At 37.0% G+C, this 20,355-nt stretch overlaps 2 protein-coding genes across 3 annotated transcripts; both read right to left on the reverse strand.

Annotated features, from left to right (window-relative positions):
- Positions 1-2,969: 2,969 nt before the first annotated feature.
- On the reverse strand, positions 2,970-9,045 carry LOC103975160 (putative disease resistance protein RGA4). Of its 2 annotated transcripts, XM_065144689.1 has the most exons (3): positions 8,568-8,706; positions 3,749-8,395; positions 2,970-3,196 (listed from the first exon to the last, which is right to left on the reverse strand). In XM_065144689.1, exons 2-3 carry the CDS (start codon positions 8,376-8,378, stop codon positions 3,120-3,122), a joined length of 4,707 nt encoding a protein of 1,568 aa, XP_065000761.1. In that variant the 5' UTR covers positions 8,379-8,395; positions 8,568-8,706; the 3' UTR covers positions 2,970-3,119. The 2 variants fall into 2 exon arrangements, with proteins under 2 accessions (XP_065000761.1, XP_065000760.1); XM_065144688.1 differs by having other exon boundaries at positions 3,749-9,045.
- Positions 9,046-14,204: 5,159 nt separating this feature from the next.
- On the reverse strand, positions 14,205-20,059 carry LOC135634359 (putative disease resistance RPP13-like protein 1). The gene is made up of 2 exons (XM_065144776.1): positions 14,962-20,059; positions 14,205-14,450 (listed from the first exon to the last, which is right to left on the reverse strand). The coding sequence occupies exon 1, from the start codon at positions 19,970-19,972 to the stop codon at positions 14,996-14,998; it is 4,977 nt and encodes a 1,658-aa protein (XP_065000848.1). The 5' UTR covers positions 19,973-20,059; the 3' UTR covers positions 14,205-14,450; positions 14,962-14,995.
- Positions 20,060-20,355: the final 296 nt, after the last annotated feature.

Raw genomic sequence — 20,355 nt, forward strand, 5'->3', positions numbered from 1 at the left:
TTTGGGTCAGTTAATGTTCCATTTTCTTCTTCATTTTACTTTGACAATATTTTCCAATAACCCTGTATGACTTTTTTTAAACATAGGGTCTCAGTTATACTGATTTTCCATATGGATATACTGATTATCTATGATCCATTATTTAAAATCAATGACATCTTATCTAAAATTAGGGTAAATCAAGTCTTTTTTTTACTAACTTTTCTTTGAATCACCTTTAAACTTTGATAATCAGTTTAGTGAATTTTGATTTATTTTTAATTTATTTAAAATATGAATTGATAGTTTTTTTATCCCACTTAAGTTGAAATTGTTCACTTTTTTAATTTTTGAGTCCAATAATGCTTTGTTTAATCTTTTGACTCAAAAACCTTGTACTTTACTTCGATAATGTGTTCCCATGACTCTTCGTGATATGAAAGAAAAAACTTAAGATACGCTAATTTTTTTTTATACAGGATTACATTATTTCTGCCCATTATTAGAAAGCAATATAACCCTATTCAAAATAGTATAACTCATGTATCAAAAAATTTATTTTTTTTTAAAACCCTAGTGAACTTTATCCCATGTATTTAAAGTCATTTTTGGCCAAAAACAATCTTTAGGATTTCAACTTAGATAGGCCAAAAAACAGAAAACGGTAAAAGAAATTTAACTTTTTAAGTGTTGATTTCATTGAAATCCAAATTCATATATAGAGATATATGGTTACTCACTTTTATATAAATTTATATTAATGATGATTATGTCTATTTTATTGATATTATGAATAATTTTTATTTATCTTGTCAAAATATATAGATCCGATTTTTGCCTTTTATTTCCTTTATAGCTCATACCATTATCGATTCGGACGTAATAGGTTAACTAATTTATTAATTTATTTTACTCAAATCATTAGTCAAAATACTGAGGTTAATTGTAATATACTCATCAGACTATTATAAGTTAATCCTAATCTTAGTCTAATATATGACTAATTGGAGTGTTACAATCATGTTTCTCGAAAGTAATAAGTTGTAATCATCTTTATATTATATCCAATGTTATTTATTTGTAGTGAAAAGTATTTTATCATTGTAAGTATTATTATATGTTTCAATTGTATAATATTTTTCATAAAATGAAAATGAATTAGTATTTTTATACCTAGTAGTAACCATGGCATGAAAGCTAAAATTCTATAAATATCAAAACAATGACATAAAGAATTTTTTTCTCAAAGCTACTATATGATCTCTAAACTTGTAATTCATTGTGGGAGTGAGGAAAATTATCATAGTCCCTTCTCCTTCAACTTATTTATATGATAGTTGATAAAATATATTTTCATTCGTGAGCTACTTGACAATAGATGTATAACTATTTGATAATTTTTCTTCTTATCATTTTAATCATATAAATAATAGGTGCCATGAGTATACTTTACTAATGAATTTATATTTTTTCAATCCATTTGTTATAATTATGATATGCAATATTGTTGCTTATTTCTCTTTCTTTAAGTCTAGATATGTAAGAAAAACTATTTTTTAAAAATATTTTTTGCTAAATTTTTGCATGTATCTATATGGTAGTGGCTTTACAATAGTCCAGGTAGTTGCTAAATTTTTTGCATGATCAATTTTTCTTTTTTGTTTATTTAAAATGTGAATTGATTTGGTTGAAATTATTTATTTTTTTAAATTTTGAGTCAAATAATGCTTCGTTTGCTCTTGTTGACTCAAAAACCTTGTAATTTACTTTGATAATGTGTTCTGATGACTGTTACACTGACTTTTTTTTTTACAGGGTTACATCATTTCGAGTCCTTTATTAGAAAGCAGTATAACCCTATTGAAAATTGTATAGCTCATGTATCAAAAAAAATAATTTTTTTCAAAACCTCATAGAACTTTATCCCACTTATTTAAAGCCATTTTTGGCCCCAAAAATCCTTACCATTTCAACTTAGATAGGACAAAAAAAAGAGAAAAAGATAAAAAAAAAAAATCAACTTTTAAAGGGTTGATTATATATATATATATATATATATATTGTAATTGATATTTGGAGGCTTCCACACTCTTCAATGATGCCATTTTATTAATCTCCAATTCTTCTAATATTCGATATTATGGGCAAATTTGCTATTTCTAAACTTTAAGAGATATACGTATAAGTTTGTTTACGAACCTCATCCTTTAAAAGAGCATAAATTATAACCAAATAGAGTGGGAAATGAGAGAATATAATGCAAGGCAGATCATAGCCAAGATTTAGTTGAATTAGGTTACATTCAGTCATATTTGGATACTAGCTTAGAGCAGTGTTTTCTTTGGTACGTTCCTGTGCTATTTTTTCACAGTCAAAGCAATAAAAGGTTACAAAAGCAAGAAGAATTCATCAATTCATATGTTTATGTAGATTTTTGTCCCACACATTATTTTATTTCTTCAAGTATATGCTCCTACTCTTATCATGCTAATATGTGTTCATAATTGGTACTAAACATTAGGAGTGATTTGTTTTATGTTTGTCATTTTTCTTTTCAGAAAATTTCAAAATAATATTTTCATCATCTATCTTCTGGTAGTGGATGAAGTACAAAGTAGCGGATGACATTTAAATTCTAAAGGATAAAGGAACTAATTTGAACGATCTGTATTTGCACTGTTAACTCTTATAACACTTGAAATGTGGGGGCATAAATTAAAAATAAATGATTCTTCATTGTCTGATTATTTCTCCACATGCAAATTTTACATGTTATTTTAAAAATAAAATAAATAATTTAAATGACATATAAACTTGAACGTGAGTTCTATCATTTGTATATAATACATTGACGAATCGGATATCTTAACACAGACAATTATTATATATTACTGTAAAATATTTTTATTTATAAAAAGAAAATAATTTATCAAGCTAGTAGAAAGCTTGCATTTGTCCAACATTTTGTGATAAATTTTCCTACAGAAATATAAGATGAAAAATCTAAACAAATAATTTTCATATAATATTTATTACATATTTCAATTTACAATCAATCCACTCACAACACATACGACAAATTCAATAACTCCTTAAAAATTCATAATATTCAAATCCAAATAGCACATATACAAAGAAATCTAAAAGTGCAATGCTGTTTGACGTAACTTCCATCTTGCAAGCTTCTTAAAACCATAACCCAAGCTACTCCATGTATCTGAAAATTAAAAAAAAATTATATGAGCAAAGAAAACATTGTAACTCACATACAAACAAAATTTATCATAATTAAGTATTTTTTTAAACATAAGAATCATTTAAACATTTCGATGCATGCATTCTAAAACATACATAAATATCAATTTTTTGTTTATATATAATTTACAAAAATTAAAATTTATATGTATTTTAAATGCTAAATAAATTGCTTATCATACTTTTTTTTTCAAGCAACATATATTTAAATATACTTTCATTATAAAAGCATAATACAACTAAAATCATATATCACATCATAAATCATTATAGTTTAAAAAAATGTCATTAACTAGTCATAAAAAAATAAATATAGTTGAGGATTCATTGTAGAGAAATAAAATGCACGTTTTACAATTAAACCCTTACTAAGTCTTGTATTGAGTTTTATGTTCTTGGGTAACAAAATCTAGCTATTACGGAGTGGTGTCAGAGACTCGAAAAGAAAAGCAACCGAAAACAACGAAAAACCAATGGTATCGATAAGGAGAAGAAATGGTTGGATGTGATGTACCTTTACGTATCGCCAATTGGTGAAGAGACAAAAATCGACCCGAGCTCTTCATCTCGGCCAAGTGCTTCTCCAGCCGCTCCGTCAGCATCGCATGGCAGCCTTCGAAATGTAGATTCCTGAGGGACGTCGGCAGCCCCTTCTCAGGTAGCGCCTGAATCTCCGGACATCCAATAATTGTTAGAAGACAAAGGGAGGGAAGGGCATGCAACTCTGTCGGTAGCGATTGTAGATTCTTGCAATCCTTGAATTCTAGCCATCTGAGAGCTGTGAGGCTTCGCAACAACTGCTCCTCCTCATCAGACATCGTCGCTCGAGGAAAGTTTGAGATTGTGAGAACACGGACGGATGGAAGTATCCTTCTTAAGAGCGATACTTTGAACAGGGCTGTGTCGTCGATGCATAATATAGGCAGCGACAAACCCTCCACTTGCTCATTCCCTTTATTCAGCAACAGCTTGGGACATAGTTTGATGGTCAATTCTCTGAGGGATTTTAGAGCTCGCAACTCGTCTATTGATCTCAACTCACCACATTTCCAAATGCTCAGAGATTCAAGTCGTTTCAGGTGAAGCAGCGACGTTTCAGGAAGAGACTCTATGGACGGGCAGCCGCCTATTTCCAATCGAGCGAGTGAGGTCAAGTTGTGCAGGCAGCCCAGTAGCAATTTTCCCAGATTCCCACAGTCAGACAGCACTAGTTCCTCGATCGAGGGTGGGAGGCAGATGTTATTGTCCCCATCTCGCGTCATGCTCGAGAGATTCGGGCAACTGCGGATTGACAATGCCTCAAGGGAAGTGAGTTCTTTAAACCCCTTCACCGGCTGCCACATGAGTTCCGCACATTCCGCTATCTCAATGTCACTGATATTTGGTAAGCTGTGCGATAGCAACCCTTCTTCCAGATTTCTTAGATTTGGACATTTTCGTATTGTCAATGTTGAAAGAGAAGCAGTTATGCAACTGCCGCCTCCATGGATTCCTTCCCATAACCCTGGCACTTCTGTCAATCCGACTTCATCTATTTCTAATGTTTCAAGTGGAGGAGGGAGGGGAGGCAACCTCTTAAGCCTCGGGCATCTTTCAATTTGAAGTTTTCGCAAACAGGGAAACAGCTGTCGGCCATCAGTCCAAGACCACTCTTCCCATTCTGGCATGTCCCCGAACTTGAGCTTCTCCAGGCTAGGAAAACACTTGCCTTGGTCTCTAGAACCAAAGAATTCATAGCCCACCTTCTTCACTGCTGCCATTCTCTCGATGCGAAGAACCTTGAGACTCGGCAGTTGTCCAAGACTCGGGAGTTCCTCACATTCTGGGATGTACTCCAACTCGACCTTTTCAAGATTATATATTTTCAATTTTGAGACGGTCATACTGCTGCTACTTCCATCGATTTCTGCCCATAATCTTACAACTTCTGTCGCCCCGACTTCACATAATGACAGTGATTTAAGTGAAGGAGGGAGGAGAGGCATCCTCTTAAGCCTCGGGCATCTTTCAATTTGAAGTTTTCGCAAGCAGGGAAACAGCTGTCGGCCATCAGCCCAAGACCACTCTTCCCATTGTGGCATGTCCCTGAACGTGAGCTCCTCCAAGCTAGGAAAACACTTGCTTTCGTCTCTAGAACCAAAAAATCCGTCACCCACCTTCTTCACTGCTGGCATTCTCTGGATGCGAAGAACCTTGAGACTCGGCAGTTGACCAAGACAAGGGAGTTCCTCACATTCTGGGATGTCCTCCAGCTTGATCTCTTCAAGACTATATATTTTCAATTCTGAAACGATCATACTGCTGCTACTTCCATCGATTTCTTCCCACAATCTTGGAACTTCTGTCAACCCGACTTCACATAATGATAGTGACTCAACTGAAGTAGGGAGGGGAGGCATCCTCTTAAGCCTCGGGCATCTTTCAATTTGAAGTTTTCGCAAGCAGGGAAACAGCTGTCGGCCATCAGCCCAAGACCACTCTTCCCATTGTGGCATGTCCCTGAACGTGAGCTCCTCCAAGCTAGGAAAACACTTGCTTTCGTCTCTAGAACCAAAAAATCCATCACCCACCTTCTTCACTGCTGGCATTCTCTGGATGCGAAGAACCTTGAGACTCGGCAGTTGACCAAGACAAGGGAGTTCCTCACATTCTGGGATGTCCTCCAGCTTGATCTCTTCAAGACTATATATTTTCAATTCTGAAACGATCATACTGCTGCTACTTCCATCGATTTCTTCCCACAATCTTGGAACTTCTGTCAACCCGACTTCACATAATGATAGTGACTCAACTGAAGTAGGGAGGGGAGGCATCCTCTTAAGCCTCGGGCAACTTCCAATTTCAAGATTTCGCAAGCTGGGAAACAGCTGTCGGCCATCAGCCCAAGACCACTCTTCCCATTCTGGCATGTCCCCGAACTTGAGCTTCTCCAGGCTAGGAAAACACTTGCTTTCGTCTCTAGAACCAAAGAATTCATAGCCCACCTTCTTCACTGCTGGCATTCTCTCGATGCGCAGAACCTTGAGACTCGGCAGTTGTCCAAAACTCGGGAGTTCCTCCAGTGCCATCATGTCCTTCAGCACTAGCCTTTCCAGATTAGGCAAGAACTTGCTCTCTGTACTTAATTCATGACTTATTTGTTTCACTGCTGGCATTCCCTCCACGTAAAGGTTCTTGAGATTCGGTAGCTGTCCAATACATGAAAGATCCTTCCATGCTATGCAGTTTATCAGTCTAAGAATTCCCAGATGCACTAACAATTGTGCCTGCAGCCAACTGGGTGATCTGATACCAATGTACCCTCTGATCGTCAAACGTTTGAGAGCCTGATGTGGTTGGAGACCTTCAAGTACCTCCTCCGACACAACTAATTCATTGCCGTCCAAACTGGAGCCATCATCTGATATCCATTCTAAGACCAGTTTATCAAGGTACTGTTTGTTGTTCAGATTAGCCTTGCTTGCTTCTTGTTTACTCTCAACATTCTCAAGGTTGGTAATTCGAAGTTTTCCATGTAGTTGTTTCAGACTGCCTAATTGGGCAATCTCGTGTCCCTGATTCTTGAGTACTTTAAATGAACACAGTTCTTGAAGAGAAGTCAACTTTCCAACATTATTTATCTCGGAAATTATTTTGTCTTCTGCATTAAGATGCATTAAGTTGATCAACTTGCTCATGCCATGCGGTAAACTCTGTAGTTCACATTTAGACAGATCAAGTACTCGCAAATTGTAAAGACCACATAGTGACTCCGACAGTCTCCAAATCTGACGGTTGTAGGATATGTCAAAGTAGCGGAGGTGTATCAAGTCACCAATTGTCTCAGGCAACTCCCGTAAGCCGCACCTCTGCAATATCAACACTCGAATGTTTTTTAATTTATCAAATTGAATGAACAAAGGCCTCTCGACTCCAAAGTCAAACCAATGACTTTTGGAATTAATCATGAGGGTCCGTAATTTATCACAACAGGAGAGCTCCATTAACTTAGTTCCATCGGTTAATGTTGCTGATAGATGACGAGTCGTATTAGGGATCTCTTTCGACTCATCATCTTCAATCCTGTAAAACTCTCCCTCCGAAATAAACTGAGCAAGATCGTGTATGAGGTCATGCATCACATATTTCGATCCCAGAGGAGCTTCTTGAAAGAAAGACCTGTTCGCTAACTCACGGAAGTAGCCACTTCCTACAGCCTCCAACGTCATATTGTCTTTCATATTGTCTTGAGCAACGTAGCCTTCTGCCATCCAAAGCCGGACCAAGTGTTCTCCATCAAACCGATGATCTTTGGGGAACAGGGAACAAAAAACAAAGCACCGCTTAAGGTGTGTGGGAAGACATTGATAACTCAGTTGTAGGACTGGCAGGACACCCTCTTCGTTTTGCGGTAGTTGCCATATTTCACTCCCTGCGATGATTCTCCAGGCCTCCTCATTCATCTCCGCCTTCAACAACCCGCCTACCGTCCTTGCCGCAAGTGGTAACCCATTCAACCTGTAAACGATCTTCTTTGCTATGTCTTCTAGCTGTGGACATTCACCGGCGTATTCGGAACCAAATGCACATGTCTTGAAAAATTCCCAATAGCTGGCGTTATCCAGACCATATAGAGGGATCGGATTGCCAACCATTTCTGCAATCTTTCTAGAGCGAGTTGTAACCAAAATCTTGCTTCCTGGTACTCCGGACCTCAATGGTGCACAAAATCTTTCCCATTTCAGGCTGTCCTCGTTCCACACATCGTCGAGGACAAGCAGGAACCTTTTTGAGGTCAAATCCTCCTTAACAACCACTTGAAGTGTATCAAAGTTGTTGAGATCGCACTTATTCCGGGTTAAGGATTCTATGATCTCTTTGGTAAGCCTCTCCACGTTGAAGTTGTCGGATACACAGACCCAGACCGTATGATGAAAATAGTCCTTCACCCTCTCGTGGTTGTAGGCTTGCTGAGCAAGAGTAGTCTTTCCGACCCCTCCGATCCCAACAATAGTTAAGGTAGAGATGCTATTGTAGCTAGATCCGGATCCATCGGCAGATTGCACCAACAGTCCCAGAAGTTGATTCAGCTGTTCGTCTCGTCCGAATACTTGAGTTTCTATCGGAAAGGAAGTGGTGGTTCGAGGCACTACTGACGTTATCATCTGTTTCTCAGCAGCATCTAATTTAGCAATGAAATACTCGATGTCAGTAATATATTTATCTAACTTCATCTTAATTTTCCTCACTCTAATCACATCATCTTCTCTACCGAAGAAGCGACTGACACGTTCAGAAATTTTTCTTTCTATCCTCGGAGGGAGACCAGAAGAAGAAGATGATTGGTTACTTGCCTCATACCCCTGAGCTCCTTGTTGCTCGATCTGTTGCTTCAGAACCCGGAACTGGATCTCATCAAGCAAGTCGTCGGCGTCATAAACAGTGTCCTTCAGTTTCATCAGCAATTCCTTCAATCGCTTTTTCGTGTCTTCATCTTTAATCCACATGTTCTCGACTCTGCCGATGATGCGCTCAGTCCCCGAAAGAGTATTCCTCAGCTTGTCGAGGTCAGCAACTCCGGGCTCCTCCAAAACCCTTCCGATCAAATAGTCGCTGATCTGATCCTTCACTCTCCCGATTAAGGCCTGTCCGAGAGATCCTAAGCCTGCTAATATCCACGACGACATCGCAGTGCAGGGCTGATCCTTCTTTCTCCAAGCACAAAGGTTAGAGGATTCTCAGAGTAGATGGATATTTTCAGCTGCAACGACTTCTCCTCCTCGAGAAGAAGCCTTCGAAGGGGCGGTTGGCGGCATCAATTATTGGAGTCTGCACGTGCTACGGACATGAGGAGGGTGCAACATCAATTATTGGAACCAATTTTCCACCACTTTGGTTTTCTGGGAGCGTGACTTCGACCGGTTGGACTTTCGAGGATGAGAAAGCAATTCCACCAAATTTTCTTCTGTCCACTTTAGCCATCTCACTATAAAGAATCAGATGCATGATATGGTAACAAGTTTTATCTATAAGAGTCGTTTTCGGTCGTAGACACAATAATTAGTTTTATTTGCTGAAATTAAACTCAACTTATAGAAAATTATCTATTTGATGTATGTTATGATAATTTAATGTGTCTTCTTACTATTTGGCGTAGGTCGAAAATAAAATAAATATCCATCAAAATATATGGTACACTCTGAATGAATACCTTTTTAGGATGCAATAAAACGATTTGCATGTAAATTAGGCATCAATATAATTTTTCTAATATAAATTATTAGATTATTTCTTTTAAAAAAATTAATTTTCATTATCTCATACCAAGTGTCTCATATTTCTCTTTTCCCATATACTATATATTCTTTTATAAAATATGAAAATACATTTAATATTGACCTCTCTTGTTGAGTCAATAGCGGTTAAAGCAAAAAAACAATCAGTTCAAAGTAAATCGATTCTTTTTTTTCTCTCTCTTCTCTTGTTGATCAATCAATTTGTCGATATCTCTCTTTCTCCAAACCTTACTAAATCAAATTTATCTTTATCTTTATATCTTAATTTTCACCTTCTGCATACCTCTAGGTGCAAACCCTCATGATGAGAAGACCCCCACAAAGAATCCTTTTGAAGTCCTCTTTACAAAAAAGTATCTATAAAATATTTTTTTATAATAATTTAATATGTGATACTATTTGGTATTTTTGTAGAGTTGAAAATAAAATAAATGATTACTAAAATAGATGATACACTCTAAATAATTTTTAGGGTGTAGAAAAATGAAATACATGCAAGTTTAAACTTCGGACAGATGAATATAAATTTTTTAATATAAATTATTGGCTGAGTTCTCTAAAAACATTATTTTCCCTTATCTTAATGAAGTGTCTCATGTTTTCTTTTTCTCATTTAACATACAAATACTTTTAACATTAACATAACCTTACGAAGAAAATGACTTAGGTAAATAGTCATTAAATTAGAAAAAAAATTCAATTTAAAGTGAATCTGTTTGATGCGATCTCTCATTATCCATACCCAAAAAGAACTCTCCTTAGGCTCTCTCACTGAGATGTGCCCCACAAGAAACTCTCTAGGTTTTCATGTCATTTCCTATAATCTCATATTGATCATTTTCTAATACTTTTTGAAGTACTCCAGATAATATTTTTGTCAAAAATATAATTTTTTATAATAAGTATTTTTGTTCAATAGATATTTCAAATTTAAAATTTTTAGGATTTGATATATTCTCCAAACAAGGCTTAATTTAGAATTACATTGCTTAGATGGTAAAAAAACATTTCCAGAAAGGTACATATTGAAAATCTACCTTCTAATATATCTTTCTAGCCATTTGTTTGTGAAAAAAAGTAATTTTTTTTTGTTAGCTTGCTTGATGTGAAAAACAGAAAATTTGTTGTTTGTTAAGAAATGAAAAAATTTGTGGTTACACTGATTGCTTAGGATGTAAAAACTTCATAGAATTCTCTCATGTACTTCTGATACTTGTTTCATGTAATTGAAATTATTTTTAACTTAAAAATATTTTAATTTAAATTTAAATTAACTAAAAAAAAGTAAGATGACATGAATGCAGCCTTTCAAAGATTGAATTCACTTAAACTACCTAATTTACAAGAGTTAAAAATAAAAAAAAATATTTTTTTTTTAAGAAATCAGCCTAGAATCACCTCATATAATTGAGAATGGGCCATAGCCTAGATTGAATTCACTTTATTTTGAGAATGGGTCAAAATAAAGTGAATTTCGAACACTTTTTTATTTTTTTTGTTCATTTAAATTAGGAAATTACAATTATTTAATTCAATTTAAGACTGATATTAGTAAATTATTAGTAAACTATTTTTCTCTTCATTTTACTTTGACAATGTTTTCCTACTACGCTAGATGAATTTTTTTAAAAATAGGGTCTCAACGACACTGATTTTCCACATGGTTATACTGATTTTGATCCTCTGTTTAAAATCAAGAAAATCCTATTTAAAATTAGAGTAAATCAAGCCTTTTTTAATTAACTCACCCTCCAATCACCTTTAAACTTTGAGAATCAGTTAAGTGAATTTTGATCCATTTTTTATTTTTTATTTATTCAAAATGTGAATTTACAGTTATTTGATCCCACGTAAGGTTGAAATTGTTTTTTTTTTGGGTCAAATAATGCTTTGTTTACTCTTTTGCCCTCAAAAACCTTGATGATTATTTTTTTTATTTTTGGTCAAATAATTGTACTTTGCATTGATATCCAAGAAATCTTGATGATTTTTTAAAAAAATTTGAGTTACAATGATTTTTTTTTTACAGAGTTAATATTATTTCTGGTCCTTTATTAGAAAGCAAAATAACCCTATTCAAAATAGTATAACTCATATATCATAAAAAATATTTTTTTTCATGTTAGAAAGCAATATAAACACGTCTTGTAAACAACATTTTTCTGAAATCAATTGTTATGTTCATGTTTTGTATTTTTTTTATATAGTAAATAGTATAGGCAAAATATTTGTTATGTGCTCAAAACGCGAGATATAGAAAAACTTTGTGCAACTTAAATGCAAAGTATGGTGGAATAGAAAAGTGTGTCGAGTTATAATACATTGCATAATTGTTTCGGAAGCTTGAGCATCGTGATGAGTCCGAGCAAAAGCTCAAGCTTGTTTTCCTCGTTATCCTCTCATCTTTTACTGATATGAGATCTCTACGATTAATCCTTTAGATTGTGATCAGAATGCTGACAATGGAAACGTATTCGTCCTGTCGAGCAACTCGAGAAAACATGATTAGTTTTCCTACAATTAAAATATCTCATCTCATCTTTTTCTACTATTGATGTTGTGGTGGTGGTTGGATGGTTGTAAGCCTTCTTTGCATGTCCCCCCTACCATGAAAAGGAGAACTCGCTCCCTGTGATGGTGTAGACTTAAATGTGAGCCTCAGATCTTTTCTTTTATGATCTGTTGACCAATTCTTCGTAAGTTGATAACTCAAGGATGGCCACTCGTTTTGTAATAAAGAGACATAAGCTTTCGGTTCTATAGCATTAGGTGCATCCAAATATTCTCAAAATGTCGATACCAAGCTGTCGTTCCTCTGCAAACCACGGTGCAGAATATTGTGGTCATATGGAAACATGACGTCGACACTAATGGTCACCATGATCAAAGCCCACGTCCGACTCAACGAGTACTAGTCACTATCACCTAATATTATTAAAGTTATTTCAATATTTTGTACATTATGATTTAGTTTCAAATTTCTATACATTGCTAAATACCATAAAAAAAATTATCATATCCTAAAAAGCTTTCCGATTTACAATTATTAAAAGTTACTAACAAATTAAGATAGTATCACTACATAAAATTAATACCACTATCTTCGGATTCAAATTTAAAGTCTTAGTGACAATACTAGTTTTTTAGACTTATTATCATCGACAATGAAGATATAAAATTTATTTTAAAAAATGATATTAGTGTACCTTGGTGCATGTATGTTGAAAAAGAAGAGTGTTTTTTATAGTGAGATTATTATTGTCAACAGTGATTTATCGGTTGTTGTTTAAGACGAAAAGTCAGACTCCAATGTATGCGTGTGCATGTTATGCAAAATTATTCTTACCTCTTGGATGATAAGAAATTTAGAAGATATTTGATATATCCTTATATGTCTTGATTTTTTTTTTATAATGTATGTATATAGAAAAAGGAATGAGACTACTAATTGACCGACCACATATGTTATATTATATAGAAATATATATTATTTAGAGAGAAGAGTAGTTCTCTCAGCTAATTAATTTTTTATGCAATGTTCTATAGAGCTCTTTTGCTAACTCTCCATTTTAACTAATAAATTGTAGTTTTAGAACAAAGAAGTGGACTATTTGGTGTCAGTTTGGTTCTTGGCATTTTATGATTAGTGAACAAGTTCAAATAATTGAAAGATTGGTGGGTAGATCTCATATACTTTATGGACAAGATGCGAATCACCTAATTAAGGGTGATTTAGTACATGTAGCTCGTGCCAATGCATAATCTAAGGGTCAATGTTTTTTTTTTTTTGCTTCTTTCTGTTATTTTTGTATTCTAAAAAATATTTTCTACCATACAAGCATATGCTCCATGACTTGTAAGTTATAATTAATATGGTAAGTACTTTATGATCATCCTTACTTCTTTTTTGCGTCAAACCACAAGTAAGTCGCTTTATTTGTAGAGATGTCTGCTAAAACAAAAAAGAGTTGCCAGCCCCATGTGGTATGACTTTAAGAGGTGAGTTTAGATGCAAAATCCATCTCAAGAAACAAAAAAGAGGTAAATGAGATTGACAAGATGCTCCTAAATCTCCATAAAATGACCATGAGATAAGTTACGTCAGCATGCTACCTCCTCTCACAATGCAGATGATAATTTCATTATGATTTTTGACATGATATATTATGTTCATTGAAAAGTTCTATTGTGTCAACTGAAACAGTGTTATAGTATCAACTTCATAATCAATTGATCAATTACATGCTTAGAGATAGCTTAAAATCATGTTGCGTGTTCTGAAATGTACCACATTAATAAAGAATCTGATTCCTAAGAACAAAAGACAAATTCTTATGAAAACCTACTTAAGTTTTATGACAATTATTCTATAATTAGAATAATAATGGTTTCCCTAGTTAAAGCATTTATTGGACAAAAGATAGATACAGAAACTTAAAATTGACGACAGACCATACCAAAACATCTAATTTTCAATAATTTCTACATCCTGTCTTAAAAATAAAATAAATATTTATAATGATATATATGAACTTCAACATGAGTTCTATCACTTGTGCATGATACATTAATCAATCGAATGTCTCAATATATATATATATATATATATATATATATATATATATATATATATATATATATATATATATATATATATATATATATTTGCCTATAGAAATATAAGATAAAAAAATATAAACAAATAATTTTCATATAAAATTTATTACATATTTCAATATATAATCAATCCACTCACAACACATACAAAAAATTCGATAACTCCTTAAAAATTCATAACATTCAAATCCAAATAGCACATAAAAGTTCATAGCATTCAGATCCAAATAGCACATATAAAAAGTAATCTAAATGTACAATACTGTTAAAGGTACAATCCTCTTAAATAGTTCTTCAAATGATATCCAGAACTACTCCTTTTATCTGAAAATTAAAAAAAATTATATGAGCAAAGAAAACATTGTAACTCTCATACAGACAAAATTTATCATAATTAAGTTTTTTTTTAAAACATAAGAATTTTGTAAACATTCAATGCCTGCGTTCTAAAATATACATAAATATCAATTTTTCATACACATATAATTTACAAAACTTAAACTTTATATGTATTTTAAATGCTAAATAAAATGCTTCTCATACTTTTTCTTAAAAGCAACATATATTTACATATATTTTCACAATAAAAGCGTAATACAACTAAAATCATATATCAGATCATAAATCATTATAGTATAAAGAATTGCCATTAACTAGCCATAAAAAACATAAATATAATGAAATAAATTGTACCTTTTACAATTAAACCCTTACTAAGTCTTGTGTTTAGTTTTATGTTCTTGGATAAAAATCTAGCTATTACCGAGTGGTCTCACAGACTAGGAAGGAAAACCATCCGAAAACAACGAAAAACCAATGGTTGGATGTGATGTACCTTCACGTATCTCCAATGGATCAACAGCCAAAAATCAACCCGAGCTCTTCATCTCGGGTAGCCCCTTCTCAGGTAGCACCTGAATCTTCGGACATCTAATTATTTTTAAAAGCCGGAGGGAGGGAAGGGCATGCAACTCTGTCGGCAGCGATTGTAGATTCTTGCAATCCTTGAATTCTAGCGATCTGAGAGCTGTGAGGCTTCGCAACAACTGCTCCTCCTCATCAGACATCGTCGCTCGAGGAAAGTTTGAGATTGTGAGAACACGGACGGATGGAAGTATCCTTCTTAAGAGCGAAAGTTTGAACAGGGCTGTATCGTCGATGCATAATTCGGTTACCGATGAACCCTCCACTCGCTCATTCCCTTCATTCAGCAACAACTCGTCTTTCGATCTCAGCTCACCACATTTCCAAATCTTCAGATATTCAAGTCGTTTCAGGTGAAGCAGCGACGTTGCTGGAAGAGACTCTATGCACCGGCAGTCGCCTATTTCCAATCGAGTGAGTGAGGTCAAGTTGTGCAGGCAGCCCAGTAGCAATTTTCCCAGATTCCCACAGTCAGACAGAACTAGTTCCTTGATTGAGGGTGGAAGGAGGATGTCATTGTCCCCATCTCGCGTCATGCTCAAGAGCTTCGGGCAACTGCGGATTGACAATTTCGCAAGGGAGGTGAGTTCTTTAAACTCCTTCACCGGCAGCCACACGAGTTCCGCACATTCCGCTATCTCAATGTCACTGATATTTGGTAAGCTGTGCGATAGCAACCCTTCTTCCAGATTTCTTAGATTTGGACATTTACGTATTGTCAATGTTGAAAGAGAAGCAGTTATGCAACTGCCGCCTCCATGGATTCCTTCCCATAACCCTGGCAGTTCTGTCAATCCGACTTCATGTAAATTTAATGTTTGAAGTGGAGGAGGGAGGGGAGGCATCCTCTTAAGCCTCGGGCATCTTTCAATTTGAAGTTTTCGCAAGCAGGGAAACAGCTGTCGGCCATCAGCCCAAGACCACTCTTCCCATTGTGGCATGTCCCTGAACGTGAGCTCCTCCAAGCTAGGAAAACACTTGCTTTCGTCTCTAGAACCAAAAAATCCATCACCCACCTTCTTCACTGCTGGCATTCCCTCGATGTGAAGAACCTTGAGACCCGGCAGTTGACCAAGACAAGGGAGTTCCTCACATTCTGGGATGTCCACCAGATTTATCACTTCAAGACTATATATTTTCAATTCTGAAACGATCATACTGCTGCTACTTCCATCGATTTCTTCCCACAATCTTGGAACTTCTGTCAACCCGACTTCACATAATGATAGTGACTCAACTGAAGTAGGGAGGGGAGGCATCCTCTTAAGCCTCGGGCATCTTTCAATTTGAAGTTTTCGCAAGCAGGGAAACAGCTGTCGGCCATCAGCCCAAGACCACTCTTCCCATTGTGGCATGTCCCTGAACGTGAGCTCCTCCAAGCTAGGAAAACACTTGCTTTCGTCTCTAGAACCAAAAAATCCATCACCCACCTTCTTCACTGCTGGCATTCCCTCGATGTGAAGAACCTTGAGACCCGGCAGTTGACCAAGACAAGGGAGTTCCTCACATTCTGGGATGTCCACCAGCTTTATCACTTCAAGACTATATATTTTCAATTCTGAAACGATCATACTGCTGCTACTTCCATCGATTTCTTCCCACAATCTTGGAACTTCTGTCAACCCGACTTCATATAATGATAGTGACTCAACTGAAGTAGGGAGGGGAGGCATCCTCTTAAGCCTCGGGCAACTTCCAATTTCAAGATTTCGCAAGCAGGGAAACAACTGTCGATCATCAGCCCAAGTCCACTCTTCCCATTCTGGCATGTCCCAGAACTTGAGCTCCTCCAAGCTAGGAAAACACTTGCTTTCGTCTCTAGAACCAAAAAATCCATCACCCACCTTCTTCACTGCTGGCATTCCCTCGATGTGAAGAACCTTGAGACCCGGCAGTTGACCAAGACAAGGGAGTTCCTCACATTCTGGGATGTCCACCAGCTTTATCTCTTCAAGACTATATATTTTCAATTCTGAAACGATCATACTGCTGCTACTTCCATCGATTTCTTCCCACAATCTTGGAACTTCTGTCAACCCGACTTCATATAATGATAGTGACTCAACTGAAGTAGGGAGGGGAGGCATCCTCTTAAGCCTCGGGCAACTTCCAATTTCAAGATTTCGCAAGCAGGGAAACAACTGTCGATCATCAGCCCAAGTCCACTCTTCCCATTCTGGCATGTCCCAGAACTTGAGCTCCTCCAAGCTAGGAAAACACTTGCTTTCGTCTCTAGAACCAAAAAATCCATCACCCACCTTCTTCACTGCTGGCATTCCCTCGATGCGGAGAACCTTGAGACACGGCAGTTGTCCAAGACTCGGGAGTTCCTCCAATGCCACAATTTTCTCCAGCACTAGCTCTTCCAGATTAGGCAAGAACTTGCTCTCTGTACTTAATTCATGACTTATTTGTTTCACTGCTGGCATTCCCTCCACGTAAAGGTTCTTCAGATTCGGTAGCTGTCCAATACATGAAAGATCCTTCCATGCTTTGCAGTTTATCAATCTAAGAGTTCTCAGATTCGCTAACAATTGTGCCTGCAGCCAACTGGGTGATCTGACACCATTGTACCCTCTGATCGTCAAACGTTTGAGAGCCTGATGTGGTTGGAGACCTTCGAGTACCTCCTCCGACACAACTAATTCATTGCCGTCCAAACTAGAGCCTGATGTCCATTCTAAGACTAGTTCATCAAGGTACTCTTTGTTGTTCAGATTAGCCTTGCTTGCTTCTTGTTTACTCTCAACGTTCTCGAGGTTGGTAATTCGAAGTTGTCCATGAAGTTGTTTCAGACTGCCTAATTGGGCAACCTCGTGTCTCTGATCCTTGAGTACTTTGAATGAAGACAATCCTTGAAGAGAAGTCAGCTTCCCAACATTATTTATCTTGGAAATTATTTCGTCTGCTGCGTTAAGATGCATCAAGTTGATCAACTTGCTCATGCCGTGCGGGAAACTCTGTAGTTCACAGCCCTGCAGAAACAGTACTCGCAAATTGTAAAGACCACATAGTGACTCCGACAGTCTACAAATCTGACAGTTGTAGGATATGTCAAGGTAGCGGAGGTGTATCAATTCACCAATTGTCTCAGGCAACTCCCGCAAGCCACACCCGTGCAATTTCAACACTCGAATGTTTTTTAATTTTTCAAACTGAATGAACAAAGGGCTCTCGACTCGAAAGCCAAACCAAAAATTCTTGGAATTAATCATGAGGGTCCGTAATTTATCATAAAAAGAGAGCTCCATTAACTTAGTTCCATCGGTTAATGTTGCTGATAGATGACGAGTCGTATTAGGGATCTCTTTCGACTCATCATTGATCCTGCAAAACTCTCCCTCTGAAATAAATTGAGCAAGATCGTGTATGAGGTCATGTATCACATACATCGATCCCCAAGGAGCTTCCTGAAAGAAAGACCTATTCACTAAGTCAAGGAAGTAGCGGCTTCCTGTATCCTCCATCGTCATATTGTTGTCTTGAGCAACGTAGCCTTCTGCCATCCAAAGTCGGATCAAGTCTCGTTCATTAAACGGACAATCTTTGAGGAAGAGGGAACAGAAAACAAAGCACCGCTTTAGGTGTGAGGGAAGACATTGATAGCTCAGTTGTAGGACTGGCAGGACACTCTCTTCGTTTTGCGGTAGTTTCCATATTTCACTCCCTGCGATGATTCTCCATTGTTCCTCATTCATCTGCGCCTTCAACAACCCGCCTACCGTCCTTGCCGCAAGTGGCAACCCCTTCAACCTGCCAACGATCTTCTTTGCTATGGCTTCTAGCTGTGGAAATTCACCGGCGTCTTCGGAACCAAATGCACATTTTTTGAACAATTTCCAATAGCTGGCTTCATCCAGACCTCCTAGATGGATCCGATTGCCAACCATTTCTGCAATCTTTTCAGAGCGAGTTGTAACCAAAATCTTGCTTCCTGGTACTCCGTACCTCAATGGTGCACAAAATCTTTCCCATTTCAGGCTGTCCTCGTTCCACACATCGTCGAGGACAAGCAGGAACCTTTTTGAGGTCAACTCCTCCTTAACAACCACTTGAAGTGTATCAAAGTTGTTTAGATCGCACTTATTCCGGGTTAAGGATTCTATGATCTCTTTGGTAAGCCTCTCCACGTTGAAGTTGTCGGATACACAGACCCAGACCTTATGATGAAAATAGTCCTTCACCCTCTCGTGGTTGTAGGCTTGCTGAGCAAGAGTAGTCTTTCCGACCCCGCCGATCCCAACAATAGTCAAGGTAGAGATGCTACTGTTGCTGGATCCGGATCCATCGGCAGATTTCATCAACTGTTCCAGAAGGTGATTCAGCTGTTCGTCTCGTCCGAATACTTGAGTTTCTATCGGAAAGGAAGTGGTGGTTCGAGGCACTACTGACGTTATCATCTGTTTCTCATCATCATGTAAGTTATCAATGAAATGCTTGATCTCAGTAGTGTATTCATCTAACTTACTCTGATTTTCCCTCACTCTATCCACATCATCTTCTCTACCGAAGAGGCGACCGACACGTTCATGAAGTTTTCTTCTTTTACTCGGAGGGAGATCAAAAGAAAAAGATGATTGGTTACTTGCCTCATACCCCTGAGCTCCTTGTTGCTCGATCTGTTGCTTCAGAACCCGGAACTGGATCTCATCAAGCAAGTCGTCAGCGTCATAAACAGTGTCCTTCAGTTTCATCAGCAATTCCTTCAATCGCTTTTTCGTGTCTTCATCTTTAATCCACATGTTCTCGACTCTGCCGATGGTGCGCTGAGTCCTCGAAAGAGTGTTCTTCAGCTCGTGGAGGTCAGCGACTCCGGGATCCTCCAAAACTCTTTCGATCACATAGTCGGTGATCTTACCTATCACGCTCCCGATGAGGGACGATCCGAACGATCCCAAGCCTGCTAGTATCCACGACGGCATCTCAGTGCAGGGCTGATCCTTCTTTCTCCAAGCACAAAGGGCGGAGGATTCTCAGAGGTGAAGGATATTTTCAGCTACGACGACTTCTCGTCAAGAAGCAGCCCTCATAAGTGCGGTTGGCAGCATCAGTTATTGGAGGCTGCACGTGCTATGCACCAAACTTCTTCACTAGTCTGATCTAAGCCAATTCTCCACCACTTGGCTTTCACGGAGTGTTCGTTTATTCCACCAGCTGTAGTTGGCCTTTCCACCAATTCCACCAATTTGTCTCCTTGTGAAAGCTGACGCGAGTTGTTTTCCGGTCGTCGACACAAGAATTAGTTTTATTTGGTGAAATGAAACTCAACTTTAGGACAAGAAATATATAAATAAATAAATTTCTT

The sequence above is a fragment of the Musa acuminata genome, chromosome BXJ3-3, assembly GCF_036884655.1.
Source record: "Musa acuminata AAA Group cultivar baxijiao chromosome BXJ3-3, Cavendish_Baxijiao_AAA, whole genome shotgun sequence".
NCBI lineage: Eukaryota > Viridiplantae > Streptophyta > Magnoliopsida > Zingiberales > Musaceae > Musa > Musa acuminata.

Bases quoted from the DNA above. Each gene is read 5' to 3' on its own strand.
- LOC103975160 (XM_065144688.1), bottom strand. From the start codon at position 8,900: ATGTCGTCGTGGATATTAGCAGGCTTAGGATCTCTCGGACAGGCCTTA. The intron at 3,197-3,748 runs GTACATCACATC...TTTAATTTTCAG, and splicing joins CCAATTGGCGATACGTAAAG to ATACATGGAGTAGCTTGGGT.
- LOC135634359 (XM_065144776.1), bottom strand. From the start codon at position 19,972: ATGCCGTCGTGGATACTAGCAGGCTTGGGATCGTTCGGATCGTCCCTC.